Source organism: Electrophorus electricus, chromosome 1 (genome assembly GCF_013358815.1).
Source record: "Electrophorus electricus isolate fEleEle1 chromosome 1, fEleEle1.pri, whole genome shotgun sequence".
Lineage (NCBI taxonomy): Eukaryota > Metazoa > Chordata > Actinopteri > Gymnotiformes > Gymnotidae > Electrophorus > Electrophorus electricus.
This window is the reverse complement of record NC_049535.1, coordinates 27050593-27064237: the sequence shown is the minus strand read 5'-3', so window position 1 is coordinate 27064237 and position 13645 is coordinate 27050593. Positions and strand designations below refer to the sequence as shown.

Genomic DNA, 13645 nt, shown 5'->3' with positions numbered 1-13645 from the left:
GTAAAAGCATACATAGAATAACAGTATCTTAATTCAAAATTAATGTATTAACAATTTAATGTTGTTGTTTTTTTTGCTGATATGGAAATGTATTTACATGCACAAGAATTACAGCACTGGCTACATTCACATTACAAGCCACATTGTTCAGTTCCGTGTTATTGCTCAGAACTGGATTGGCCTATCCTGATAGTTCACATTCTTTAATTGCTAATGACTTGTATCTGTCTGTCATACATCCGTCGTCCAAATGGCTAGCATGTGCACACTAATATATTTTCACACAAATCATCTGTGTCACCACCAACAAAAAAAGTCATATTTGTGAGATGACTCATGATATTAAAAATGGTCAAGTGTGTAGTTCATTTTTGCATTGCATTTTGCTCTGGAGGTCAGGTCGAGAATTCAATGAAAATTAGGATGGCTAGATTTTACTGTTTTGTGGGCTACTATGAATTCTGATATGACATTCTCATTTTTGTTGCCTGGCCATGAATTTGGTAACCTATATATCCAGTCTAGGACCACATATGAACGTGACTCACACTGACGTATTTGAAGAGATCACACACACACACACACACACACAAAAAAAAAATCACATCTGTGCCACATTAAAGCTATGTTCACCAACCTGAAGTGTCTCAGATCTGATTTTTTACGCTGTGTGGATCTTTTCAAATCAGTGAGTCACTTACATATATGAGTCTAGATCAGATTCTTATCTGATTTATGGCCATTCAACTTGAATAAGAATGCTTGCATACATGAGTTACTAGTGCATCCATTCTGTGGTTTTAATACCACATATATGATGTTTTTGTTGGTGGTAACACAGGTGAGTTGACCAAAAACATAACAATGCATGCATACATGCCAATTCAGAGGACTTATGAGCTACAGCACACATGCAGTTATAAAAGATAGGCAATTCTCAACTGAGCAAAAGATCACAACTGAACAATGTGGCTTGTAATGTGAATGTAGCCTAAGGCAAAAAAATCAAACTTGAGTCATGTCAGCCTGATAGTGTCACCTTTAAAAAAAGAAACTAGCATGTTTAAACAAAAAGGGTACACTGATGTCTGAAACATTAATGTTGCATTATTAAAGACTGATGCAGCTGTTAGGTTCTCTTCTAGGGCAAAAAGAGTCAGTTTCTCTAATCCCAGTTGCTATGTAAGACTTGTGTAAGGGATCCAACATAGTGCATTAATTATAGCTTTAAGTGTCCCTCCTGAACCTTGCGACATAGGCACTGACTCCGCAGACAGCTCCTAAGGCTTTCTCTCAGCTTCAACTGTATTTGCCCAGGTTGGCCCAGCAGAAGAGCATAAATCAGTGCGTATGTCCTGTGTAGCTCTACTCTAAAGCACGCTAATACCTGAATAATCCTCTCAGGTTGTGTGTGTGTGTTTGTAGGGCTGTGTTCAGTCTTGTCTCTCAGCCATCCTATACTAGCTCCTCTGCACTACCACTGCAGTGATGAACTGCTCTGAGCAGTGCTCTCTCAGGTGCCTTCTGACATAGCCCTGAGAGATAAAACTGTAGCTCCAGCCTGCTGCCGCTGCCCAGTGTGAGCATGCCAATAATTAGCTGAGCTGACCGAAGTGGAGCTTGAGCCTTCAGAGAACGCACAAAACCAACAAACCCTCTCAGTCCACCGGCAGACGCATATGAAAAGATATACACATAAAGAACACCCTGAGCCAATTAACTCTATTACTGAAGAATGGATCTCTCAGGAATTTTAGCCAGTGACTTGGCAACCAAATCACCTCATCTGTGGTCCCGTACAGCTGCACGGTGACAGGGCGTAGAATCAAAAGCTCACAAAAAGCACACACCCATTAGAGTGCTTTTGGAAGCAGTTAACCATCAGTGATAAACTCTGCCAGGTGGTGTCACGGGAGCAGAATCTTGAGTTAGTCTGTCGCAGCATCAGAGGGAACGTTCATTTACACCCAGGAGTTCATTTGTTTTGTGCCGTGTGTGTTAACTCAGTCATGTGTATGCATTTGTATGTTTAGTTCAACCTATTAAACCAACCCTATGGGCACAGTTCTTTAGCCCGGTCTGAGGGAGGTTATTATGTGTCAATAGAGCACACTACATTTGCCTAAATCTTATACTAACACTCTCCTTTTTTGTCACTTAGTTCACAGGAACACACACACACAGACACACACATACATGCACACACACACACACACACACACACACACAAACCCGTTTGTTAATAGGCATTTAACTGTCAGAACAAAGGGAGAGTAGAAGTAACATATGGAAGCAGAAAAGAAGAAAGCAAATCAATAGGAGTGGGTAAGTCAGAGGAATGATGACAGTGGGTCAGTGTGCGTATTACATTACTGAGCTGACACTTGTGAGGGAGGCACACCTGTGTAGTGACAAGGACATTTGGGGAGGTTGAGAGTGTGTACAGTATTCTCACTGCAGTAACTCTTCCCCGGCATGGGCCAGCCCTCCATTAGCCAGTGCAGTAATCCAGAGTTGCTCTCCTGCCTTTGTTTGCTTGCGATTAATTTGCGTCGGATTTGTTTTGGCCAGGCCAGACTGTCCTTCCATCTGTTGTAGCCATGACATAACAGGAGGACCTGCCGCGATGGCTGGTACCCGCCCACCCACTGCCGACGTCACCCATCAACTCACGCTCTCCTACTATCTCCTTCAGCTCTACCTCTTTTCGCTTGCCTTGCCTTTCTTTTTCCCCATCCTCTACTCTGCTGGCTGGGTTTCTGGCACTGGTGTGTATGTGTGTGTACGTGTATGTGTGTTCTCGGTTAGTGAGGGAGAAAGGCAGCCAAAGCCAAAGGTGCAGTGCCACAGCGGAACATGATGCAATTCTCTATTCCTCAGTGGAAAGCCACTGAACGTCTTCATCAACACTACCAGGCCATCTGAATGGATTTACTGGGCCTCTTGTTATCAAGTCCTCATAGTTGAACATGCATTTGATTTCTAACATCAGCCATGCACTAGAGATTCCTAATGAACAGAACACGAAGAAAGCCTAGTAAATAGTGTCCTTTTAATGAGCCAGGGTTTAAAAGCTTTTCTCTCATTTAAGACATTTACAAACAAAAATGGCCTCTTTTATTTTCATTTCCCAAAAGTGTCAACAAGCAACAAATGACAAACTAAGAAACTAGCATGCGGAAATTTATGAGGAGCAGTAGTGAATAATGATGATGGAACCCTTGGCTGACCTATTTGAAACATACTGAACAAAGGCATAAAACTTAAATTGTAATTAGGCAGTGACTTAGGAGGGACAAGTACCCATTTTGCCATCCTACAATAAGAGCAATCGCTGAACACGGAATAAAAAGAGGTCCTGGAGGAGTTTACATACTGATTTAGTTTTTGGCTTCATTCAAGACTAAATTATAAAAGAACTGAACCTTAAAGAAGTATCTAAACATATGTGCAATGCTGTTTAATTTACAGGAAGAATTTACTTTACTGGAAGCACCCTGCTGATGAAACGAATAACCTTTCAATTTACAGGTCTGCCTCAGAGGATCTGATGCAGGAGACATACTATAGACATACTTCAAACAGTAGGCAGTGAATGTCCTTTCTTATGCCTCCAGGATTGTTGGAGACACAGAGCCCTACACCAAACTTTGCTGTAAAGGTTTCTGCATTGACATTCTGAAGAAACTCTCTCGCAATATCAAGTTTTCCTATGACCTCTACCTGGTTACCAACGGCAAACATGGCAAGCTTGTTCGAGGCGTTTGGAACGGCATGATCGGAGAGGTGAGCAGAATTTACATTGTGCAGCTCTTCTCATATTTCAGTCTCTTTTTGATGTCCTTAGCCTAGAGTATCAGATTTATGTGTATTTAAGAACATAGGTAGCAAGGTTCCTTAATGAGTTCCTAATCTTATGAAAAGATCACTATTCAGATGAGAAGGCATGTAAACAGAAAAAAAAATTTTATGGTCAGATTTTAATGCACAGAGATTATAATATGAAGATTGATAATTCATAATATTTTTTCTTTTAAGGTGGTCTATAAGCGAGCAGATATGGCCATTGGCTCTCTGACTATAAATGAGGAGCGTTCTGAAATCATTGACTTCTCTGTGCCCTTCGTGGAGACAGGGATCAGTGTGATGGTGGCCAGGAGCAATGGAACAGTCTCTCCCTCAGCCTTTCTAGGTATGAGGCTTTTATTCCACAGATATAACATAGGCATTAGTGCTTGCTTCTGATTTGCATATTATTTCCTAGAAGTAACAACAATGTTTTACTTACTCTTGATGCAATGTTCTGGTGTTCTAGATATAATTTATATTGTTATATAGCTTTAGTCTCAATACAAATTATTATCACCAAAGTGCCTGAAATTGCAGTCATGAAACTGGAGACTGAACTCATATCATATCATTAAGATAAGACTCGGATTCAATTTATTGTCGTGACTGAGAAGACCTACAAGGTAATGAAATGCAGTCTTCACATATTTCAGCTTTTTTGTATGCTGCGACCAGAGTGCAGGTGTAACGTTGAGCGGTAACGAGGCGGACACATGTGCGGAGAAGAGCGAGATTTAATAGGGGCAAATCCAAAATCAGAGTTGTTAAAGCAGTCCAGGGTCATAGAGCCGACACGGAGAGTACGTGGATACATGACTAACAAACAAAACACACAAAGGCAAACGGGAAAGCAGGCTATAACTAAGGCTAGGAAAACACTCGGGGCTATATAAGACAGGCTAACAAAAATGAAGGCTAAGATAACACAAAGGCATGGAGTACAAAGAAACATCCATTCGAATAAACATGCAAACGCAATGAACTAATCACATTCAATAATTCAATGACCAGCAAAAACACAGGGCTCAAGACATGGTTTAAATACATGAACTTACCGAGGGACAGGTGTAGAACATCTAACGAGGGGCGGAGAAAACGAAACTAAGGCATGGAAACCAGGGAGTGCAGGAAAACAGACGACAGGGACGTGGCCATTTCTGACAGCAGGGTTAGCTATTCTACAGCATCCAATGGGTTCCCTGGAGCTGAGAGGTTTAAGGACCTTGCTCAACAGTGTTCCCATGGCAGAGCTCAGATTCAAACCACCAACCTTCTGTATAATAGACCAAAGCACTACCCATTAGGCTCTCACCTCCCCTAGCAAGCATATGCCATGCCATGCCATGCAATTCAGAATCTGCCCTAAGTCTAAACTGAATCAGTTCACATGATCTTGCTTCTTCTCTTTCTGTGACAGAGCCCTACAGCCCTGCCGTGTGGGTGATGATGTTTGTGATGTGTCTGACTGTGGTGGCAGTGACCGTATTTGTGTTTGAGTACTTCAGTCCCGTAGGGTATAACCGCAGCCTGGAGAGTGCCAAAGGTGAGCTCTCGTTCTGTCTGATAACATTCCAGAAACAGGGACAGATAGTCAAAGATAGTCTCACCCTAAAATAGCTGCATCACTCTGTAATGACTGGCCTGACAAAACCTGTGTCTGTGGTCTGGCTAAAAAGGTAGTGCTCATGTGGTTAGCTCTTGTGGATTTTGCCTATTTTCCTCTGATTAATGGTTTGGGTTTGAGACAGAAAAACTTGTCATTTTGCAACTTAATACTGGAACCTTTTGTCTGAAAATGGCAAAAGGAACCACAAAATTAGTAGAAAAACAGTAGCAATCAGGCCTATACCAAATTAAAATTTAGCTAAGTGGTAAGAATAAATGTTTATGGAATGTAATAAGAAACATAAAATGGGATTGTTCATATTTTACTGACATCCTATACACTTCATTTAAGATCCAGGTGGGCCGACCTTCACCATTGGGAAGTCAGTGTGGCTGCTGTGGGGAATTGTCTTCAATAATTCTGTTCCCATTGAGAACCCCAAAGGCACCACGAGTAAGATCATGGTACTGGTGTGGGCCTTCTTCGCTGTCATCTTCTTGGCCAGCTATACAGCAAACCTGGCAGCATTCATGATTCAGGAGCAATACATTGACACTGTTTCTGGACTGAGCGACAAAAAGGTAAGAATATTGAGGCTGGTGTCATTTTCTCCCCAATAAATGTATTTTAGTGACACCACAGTCTGTGTCTGTCTTTCTCCCTGTGTATTAGTGTACTAGGATTGTAATAAAATGCATATTATTTCAGAACATAAGCAAACTGTCACAAGTTCATGAAAATAAAATCATATTTTTGTGCATAAAACACATGAAATACAACAATAGAGGGACAATAAAATGCCTTTAAATAATAATTAAATAATTAAAAAATAATGAGATAATTAATTCCCTTTTTTAAGTGCAAAAGTCAGTATTTGATGTGACCTCCCTTGGCAAAATCACATCTTGAACTCAGAAGTCATATTTTGGTATATTATACCAGGCTTTATTCAGCACTTCCCAGAGTTTGCCTTTTCCTGCTATTGCTCAAGTGTCATACTAAATATTTGCCACTGTAGCCCATAGAAGCTCTATTTTCTGATTTATTTCTGTTTTTTAAATACTGCATACAAATTTCCTGTATTTTCTGGTTGTATTCTAACAAAGAGACTTAGATTTAATTATATATAGTCATTATACCATTACTAAAATAACAAATCTAATGGTAGCCTAAGACTTTTGCACAGTACTCTGTGCAGATTATATATATATATATAATTTACATCATTTGAGCAGAGCCATGATTTGTAGAAAACTCTAGTAGAGAAATGGCAGCAAAATAAATCCTGACTTAATCCATCAGATCTAATACTGATTTCTATACTCTTGATTTAAGTATTAAGAACTTTTCAAAGGAAAAGACCAACCTGTCTATCTCTCATTATGACTCCTGCAAACTCACTGCATGATCCCTCTGCATGCTCTATTAAATTGGATTCCCTTTAACCAGAGAGAGAAGTGTCTTCTTCTGAGAAATATTTGCACAAAAGGGGAAAGAGTTATTAGAATTATTAAATGTGCAATAGCTTACATGCAAAAGAGCACATATAGCCCTGGAAATTAAAGTGCCCCAAGGATCTTAGTTTTCAGTAAAATTATTTTAAATAAAAACACTGCTAATCTAACAGTGAATGAAATCCATACATTTTTATAGGTCACACTAGATAAATTTTACTGATGTTTGGTATTGCATATTAGAATATTATTTGGATTCCTGTGAACCTGGAATGTTAAAAACAGAATCTGAATGTTTTGGTCCAATCAAAGAGGTGGCAAAATGATACGGATTTTCATTCTACACTCCTCAAAGCACTACAAAGCAAACTCAAGTAATCTCTAAGGGTATGATATGATTAAAGTGATCTGGGTTGTCTTTAGGTCTGGTGGAAGGTAAAATGTGAACAGATATAAATTTAATGGAATTAACATTTAGCTACCTAAATTAGTTCAGTATTTTATTTCTTGTATTGTCTTGTGGTAATTGATTTAAGGGCTACTAATGTGCTTTTTGAATGATTGATTCCTTTTGATGTGCCACCAGCTTGTTTTTGACATGTACAGCAGAGCACTTTAGTGTCATGTCAAATGTAGGGTTCCAAGTATTAAATGATTACTTAAATATGATCATTTGTGCATGCTGTCAAAAGAGAAAATCATATTTGGTACAAGTATAATCATTACTATTCCAGAGCAGGCATGCTGTGAGTACATCATTATGCATTCAAAACAGGAAGGCAGCAACAACACCCTAGAGGAAACATTTGCATGGCAATGCTTTAAAAGCTGCTCTGCCACTGCAGAGAAGCGCTCTCATCTTCCTCGGTCGGGTTCTTATGATGACTTTACTCTGCTTCTCTGACTCTTTCACACATCATCGTGAGCTTGGTTCAGCAAACACTAATCCTCATGCTGTTCGGGCACATTGGAGGAATAAGGTAGCAAGACTCTCGCCCAACAGCTCCTGAATCCCACAGGCACCATACTGCAAGTGCAAATGCACTCACTCCTACTGCTCTCATTTACTTCTGCTCAGCTGGGATATTACCATTGTCCTTTACCCCAAGAGCCTACCCTGCACCGGTCTGCTCCTACCTATGTTACCATTCAATTCCTCATACTTCAATTTAAGAGGTGCCATTTTGGCAGTAACATTCATTTGATGTTACATTAATGCCATGTTGTAATGAACATGAGCAAAATCACATAAAAGCAAATGAGAAGAAATGAGATGAAACCCATTTCTAAATGGAGGCAAAGAAAGGAGAAGGTAATAGCCTGCTGAAATGTCTTGGCAGCAGTTAATTCCTCTGCAGCCTAATCAGAGATTTGAGTGATGAAATTAACAAGGAGGGAAATTACTTAGCATATAACCTTAGCTGACCGGCTAATTGACTGAGTAGAGCTTGTTGGATAGTGAGAGGGGAGATATGATGACTTATATGATGAGATGAAAACTGTCTTTCACTTGACTTATCTATTTATTAGCTATTTCCTCTTCTCCTGCAACAGAGGAATAAGGCCAGTTAAATTCTCACAGTTGGTTGGATTTAGATTTGCAGTTTACATAGGAAATCTAGAAATATGAAATCCTGACAATCCTTGGATGAGAGAGCAAATACAGACCAAATCTGTATATATAAATCAATCATATTATAATCTATTTTATGATGAATAAACTAGTGAAAAGCTTTCTCACTAAGGCTATTATGAAAGTCAATTTTTCTTTTGAACCAAACCAGTGTCCTCCAATGTGTTCATCTTGTGTGATGTCCTGCCTGACTTAGTTTCAGAAGCCGCAGGAGCAGTACCCCCCGTTCCGGTTTGGTACAGTCCCTAATGGCAGCACAGAGAGAAATATAAGGAGCAACTACCCAGAGATGCACTCACACATGGTCAAGTATAACCAGAAGGGTGTGGAGGATGCTCTTAACAGCCTCAAAACAGGGTACATTTTCTCTGTCAGTTTGACACTGTTAAATGTTAAAACTCATTCGGGGATGAAGTTATTGTTTGTTAATATGATCAGCTGAACTAAACTTAATTGGACATGCTAACTGCATATGTATGAATTTTCATATGAATGTGTGTGAGAGAATATATTTATAAGGATGTCTGCTTGTCTGTGACTGTGCATGCATGGAAGATTTAAGAAAAGATGCTTGTGATTGCAAATTCTGCTGTGTGTTGCTAGGTACTGTGTAACCAAACACAATTTGTACTTGTATGTACAAATAAAGAATCCGGCTAATAAAGCCCAATTCTAAAATTAACAAATAGTTCTGTGTATTATATATTCTATTTTAACTACTACAGTACTACAACACACTTCATGTTCATGTTGCTGGTGACATTAATAGTCATTTCTTAATCTTTCATTCCCATCATTCCTATTGACAGCAAGTTGGATGCCTTCATCTACGATGCAGCTGTGCTAAACTACATGGCTGGTAAAGATGAGGGATGTAAGCTGGTGACCATCGGCAGTGGGAAGGTTTTTGCTACTACTGGATATGGCATTGCCTTACAGAAGGAATCCCGCTGGAAACGCCCCATTGACCTAGCTCTCCTTCAGTTCCTGGCTGATGGTAACTATACATTGCCAAAATCTTTAAACACTTTGTACTGAACTTCCACAGTTACTGAGCAACAAAATCTATGTAAAGTGTGGTGACTTAAAATGATACAAGTCAATACAAAATGTCTCTCTGCTTAAACAAGCCAAAGATATATTCATGGAAATAATAATACAGAAGGAAACAAAGAAGCCACTTGCTGTAAATTAACCACAAAGCACTGGCCTGTACCTCATGACTCAAGAATTCTCTCAAAGGAACAAACTGATTGTGTGTTTCAGGTGATACTCAGAAACTGCAGACAGTATGGCTGACTGGAATCTGCCGTAATGAGAAAAAGGAAGTGATGAGTTCCAAGCTTGATATTGACAACATGGCAGGAGTGTTCTACATGCTGCTGGTGGCCATGGGTCTTAGCTTGTTGGTCTTTGCCTGGGAACATCTGCTTTACTGGAAACTACGGCACTCTGTTCGCAAGTCTGAACGCCTGGACTTTTTACTGGGCATCAGCAGGGTAAGTGCTTTCTGCCCTTCAGTTTTAACTTAACTGTGAATGTGAGAGGTTTTTTTTTTTTCCTGTTATTATTTCTCAACATTATATCTACTTCAGAGCAATCAGCTGAAATGTTTATGCCTAGTCGATCACTGAAATCATCAACAGCATAAAGCACTTAGATCTTGAGAGCACCTGCATTAAGTATTAAGGTATTGCATCTACATCTCCAGCACCTTCTGTTAACTTTACAGAAAATGCAGTCACATGGTCATGACTATATGGTTCAAAACTTAGGAAGTGTGACATTTTACATTACAGCATTCAATTTGGAGATGCCTCAGTATTATTTGTAGATGATTATGTAGTACATCACTTTTTAAATAAAATTAAACAAAATAGGTTTTTGTGTGTGTGTGTGTGCATAGTGTATATGGTGTCTGAGTAAAATAGGGATGTTTTTCTTTATTTACTTATTTCAGTAATCTTAGCATTTCAGATGTTTTCTTCCATTTTTAAAATAGAATACTAATAGACTCATTAAGAAAGCTGCATCTGAACATAATGGTGATGTTAGATTAAGTATTTCAGGGTGAGATCAAATTTGAAAGTAAAATCTGTCAAGCAGATTAAATAAATGAAACATTATATCACAAATGTATGGTCACTGACTGGGTTTAAATGATTCTTTAACATATGCAGATTTTGTAGCAAATGAAAATGTCAATAAACAATTCCAAGCACTTCTATCATTTGTTCTCTGAAAGTATCCAAGTAAAATTATATTTTGCTTGTCTGATGAACTGATGGAATTTTCACATGACGAAAGTAAAGAAAATCATTTTATGAAGCTACGAAGTAGAAATAATGTTAACGTATATTTTATACATGGAGAATTCTAGTTTTACACGGTGACACTGTCGCAGATGCTTGATTCTGGGTTAAATTTCTCCTGTTTCTTCTCTGCAGGGCATCTACAGCTGCTTCAATGGGGTGGAAAATACAGACCGCAATGGAAGCATGCAGAGCCCTGACGTCACCACCAATTACACCCAGGCCAACATGCTGAAGATGCTCAAGACAGCCAAGGACATTGTATCCTCTGCCAGAGTGGAGAATTCCTTGGACAATGCCACTAAGACCATTGAGAACTGGAGTCGTCGAGGTCCAGAAGCTACTAAACCTAGTCTTCCAACCCGCTTGATAAGTATTGATTCCAGTCATGGCCGTTTGCCCTACATTTCTAGTGTCACAGACAATCAGGCACCCTACTCCCAGAGGGTGCTCACTCCCACTTTCCCTCTACATTATGGAGACAGCATCACCCAACCCTTGCCTGAGAAACCTCGGGTCATCACAAGGCCCACCCCACTGCGTTACACCCTTCCTGCAAGGACCAGCCACCATCATATATATGAACGAACGCTGCCTATTTCCAGCCTAAGCAGTCCCCATATTGCTATGAGGGACCCACCACCGCCTACAGCCCCAAAGCCCCACCACTTCGGCAGGCTGTACATGGACAACCAGGTCTGTCATCAAACAACATCACCCTTGCTCCCTTACCGTGCATTCCATGTCCCTGACATCTATGTTGAACACCAGGAACCTCCTGAGAACCGCAAGCTGTATACTGAAAGTCTGGGCCGCAAGAAGAGGTCTCAAAGCTATGTGGCACCATCACCAGAAACTCGGCGCAGAACTGACTATGAAGAACCGGAATCTTGCTTGGTACATGAGCTTAGAGCCAGTCACCTCTTGAACAGCCATGCCCACACCACACACTGCTTGGGAAGCCACTATCAGAGGCCCAGTGCTAGCTGTAACTCCTGCATGAAACCATACCTGGAGCCTGAGATGGATGATGTTCCTCTACTGGGGAAGGAGAAGCTGAACCGCCGTGCCTCTTTCCTCAGGGCCACATGGGGGGGTGACAGGATGCAGCATCTAGATGAGAAACCTTCCACCTCTGCAGCTTCCTCCGGTCGTATCAGCACACCTGATCTGTTCCCCCGTGTTGTGGTGGCCAACCCCAAGCCCTCAAAGATGTACGCTAGCACTGGTAACAACCTCTGCTACAACATGGCTGTTGAGCCGGCCTATCTGGACCCGGCCCACATGAGCTCATACCCATACAGACCCCAGAAACTCAAGTATTCTCAGTCTACTCGCCTTCCCTCATACCGAGAGGCGATCCTGCAGAATGCTGCAGCACTGCGCCGGTCTTCTTCCACAGTGGTACACAGACATTACTCCACTTACCTGAACTCATACACTGACCTTCCAGTATATGTAGGTCCCCTGGCACAGGGGCCTGCACACTTCTACGATCACCCCAAAGACATGTGCCATCCAATCCCCTGTGTCAGCCACTGCCCAGCTGATGCCACCCTGGTACCGCGCTTAGGTAGCAGGCCTATCATGTACCAAAACACTGCTTTCGAAGGCTATGAGGGTGCAGGGCGCTCATGTGAGGAGCCACCACTGCTGCCACTGCACACTTTACCAGCTTCCTCTGGGAACAGGGAGCATAGGCAGGTTTTGCTGGCGCGGAGGGCAAACAGTCCCTATGTGCCTAAGCCCTGGGGCAGAGTGTCTAGTCTGGAGTCAGAGGTCTGAAACCCTTTCTGAGCATCTTTAAGCTCAGAGACTTGTCACCCAATGAACACACAGGGAGAAATGCCTGGAACTGCCAAACAGCCTTTGAATCTTGCAAAAATCTAAGCTGTGCTGTGCTGACGGTGGACTAGAAGGGATATTCTCAGTGCAATAATACAGAAGGCACAGGGATGGGAGAGAGGGCGTGACTATGTGATTACTGCTGGGACATATGAACTTTTAGTGATTATAAAATTAAATACAATATTGAATTATTCTTAATATATTAAAATTTAACTTATAAATTGTAATTTAATCAGGTTTTTAATACCATTTAAAGATGCAGTCATATGATTACAGTAATTCTCCACACACAAACATATGGAGCAGGTTGCAAGGCAGCTTTAGAACAGGTTTCGAATCATTTTCATGTCTTTTGTTCTGTTTTTTCTTTCTTAATGAATTAATTTATTGCTAATTGAGCTCTGTGAAATTTTGAAGAATTGCAATGCACCACAAAATTTTATAAACCAGCCATTCAAAAATGTCTTCCAAAAATTTTCTAAGTCCAGGATTTTGAGAGAGCCGCCTGTTTGAGGCTTTTTATTTGCTCCAGAAATAAGACTGGTGAACTTTAACCTCCATATGTATTTCCATTACTATTTCACTGTTTAATAAAAGGCCATGGGCTTTAAGAGCCTTTTGAAATGGGCTATGTTGTCCTTTCTGTCAAAAAAACCCTTTAACAAAATTGTTTCTAATGATCAAAACAGAAAGAAACTTCTAAATGCTTGTTATTAATTGTACATATATGCAGAATGTCGACTGAATAGAAGAAATAATGCTGTAGAAAATTCAGAAAGTCAGCTGTTCAAAACCAAAAGGCATGTGAAATCCTTCCCTTGAACAACAACAACAAAACAATTAAAAATGAAGCCTTTCACCTTGGCACCATGTTCCAGGAGGGCTTCCCACTTTATTCAGGTTGCAAGATTTTATTTACTAATGCAAACAAGTGTTGCAGCTG

The 13645-nt window shown here is 40.5% G+C and overlaps 1 protein-coding gene across 2 annotated transcripts in view; it reads left to right on the top strand.

Moving 5' to 3' along the window:
• The window catches only part of grin2ca (glutamate receptor, ionotropic, N-methyl D-aspartate 2Ca), a 43982-nt gene extending 30656 nt beyond the window's left edge, over positions 1 to 13326 (top strand). For both annotated transcript variants that reach the window (XM_027003384.2, XM_027003385.2), the window contains 8 exons: positions 3618 to 3786; positions 4039 to 4192; positions 5267 to 5392; positions 5807 to 6036; positions 8739 to 8899; positions 9352 to 9539; positions 9809 to 10041; positions 10990 to 13326. In XM_027003384.2, coding sequence (XP_026859185.2) covers positions 3618 to 3786; positions 4039 to 4192; positions 5267 to 5392; positions 5807 to 6036; positions 8739 to 8899; positions 9352 to 9539; positions 9809 to 10041; positions 10990 to 12639 — 2911 coding nt within the window. In that variant the 3' untranslated portion in view covers positions 12640 to 13326. The remainder of the gene's footprint in view (positions 1 to 3617; positions 3787 to 4038; positions 4193 to 5266; positions 5393 to 5806; positions 6037 to 8738; positions 8900 to 9351; positions 9540 to 9808; positions 10042 to 10989) is intronic.
• The last annotated feature ends 319 nt before the right edge of the window (positions 13327 to 13645 follow it).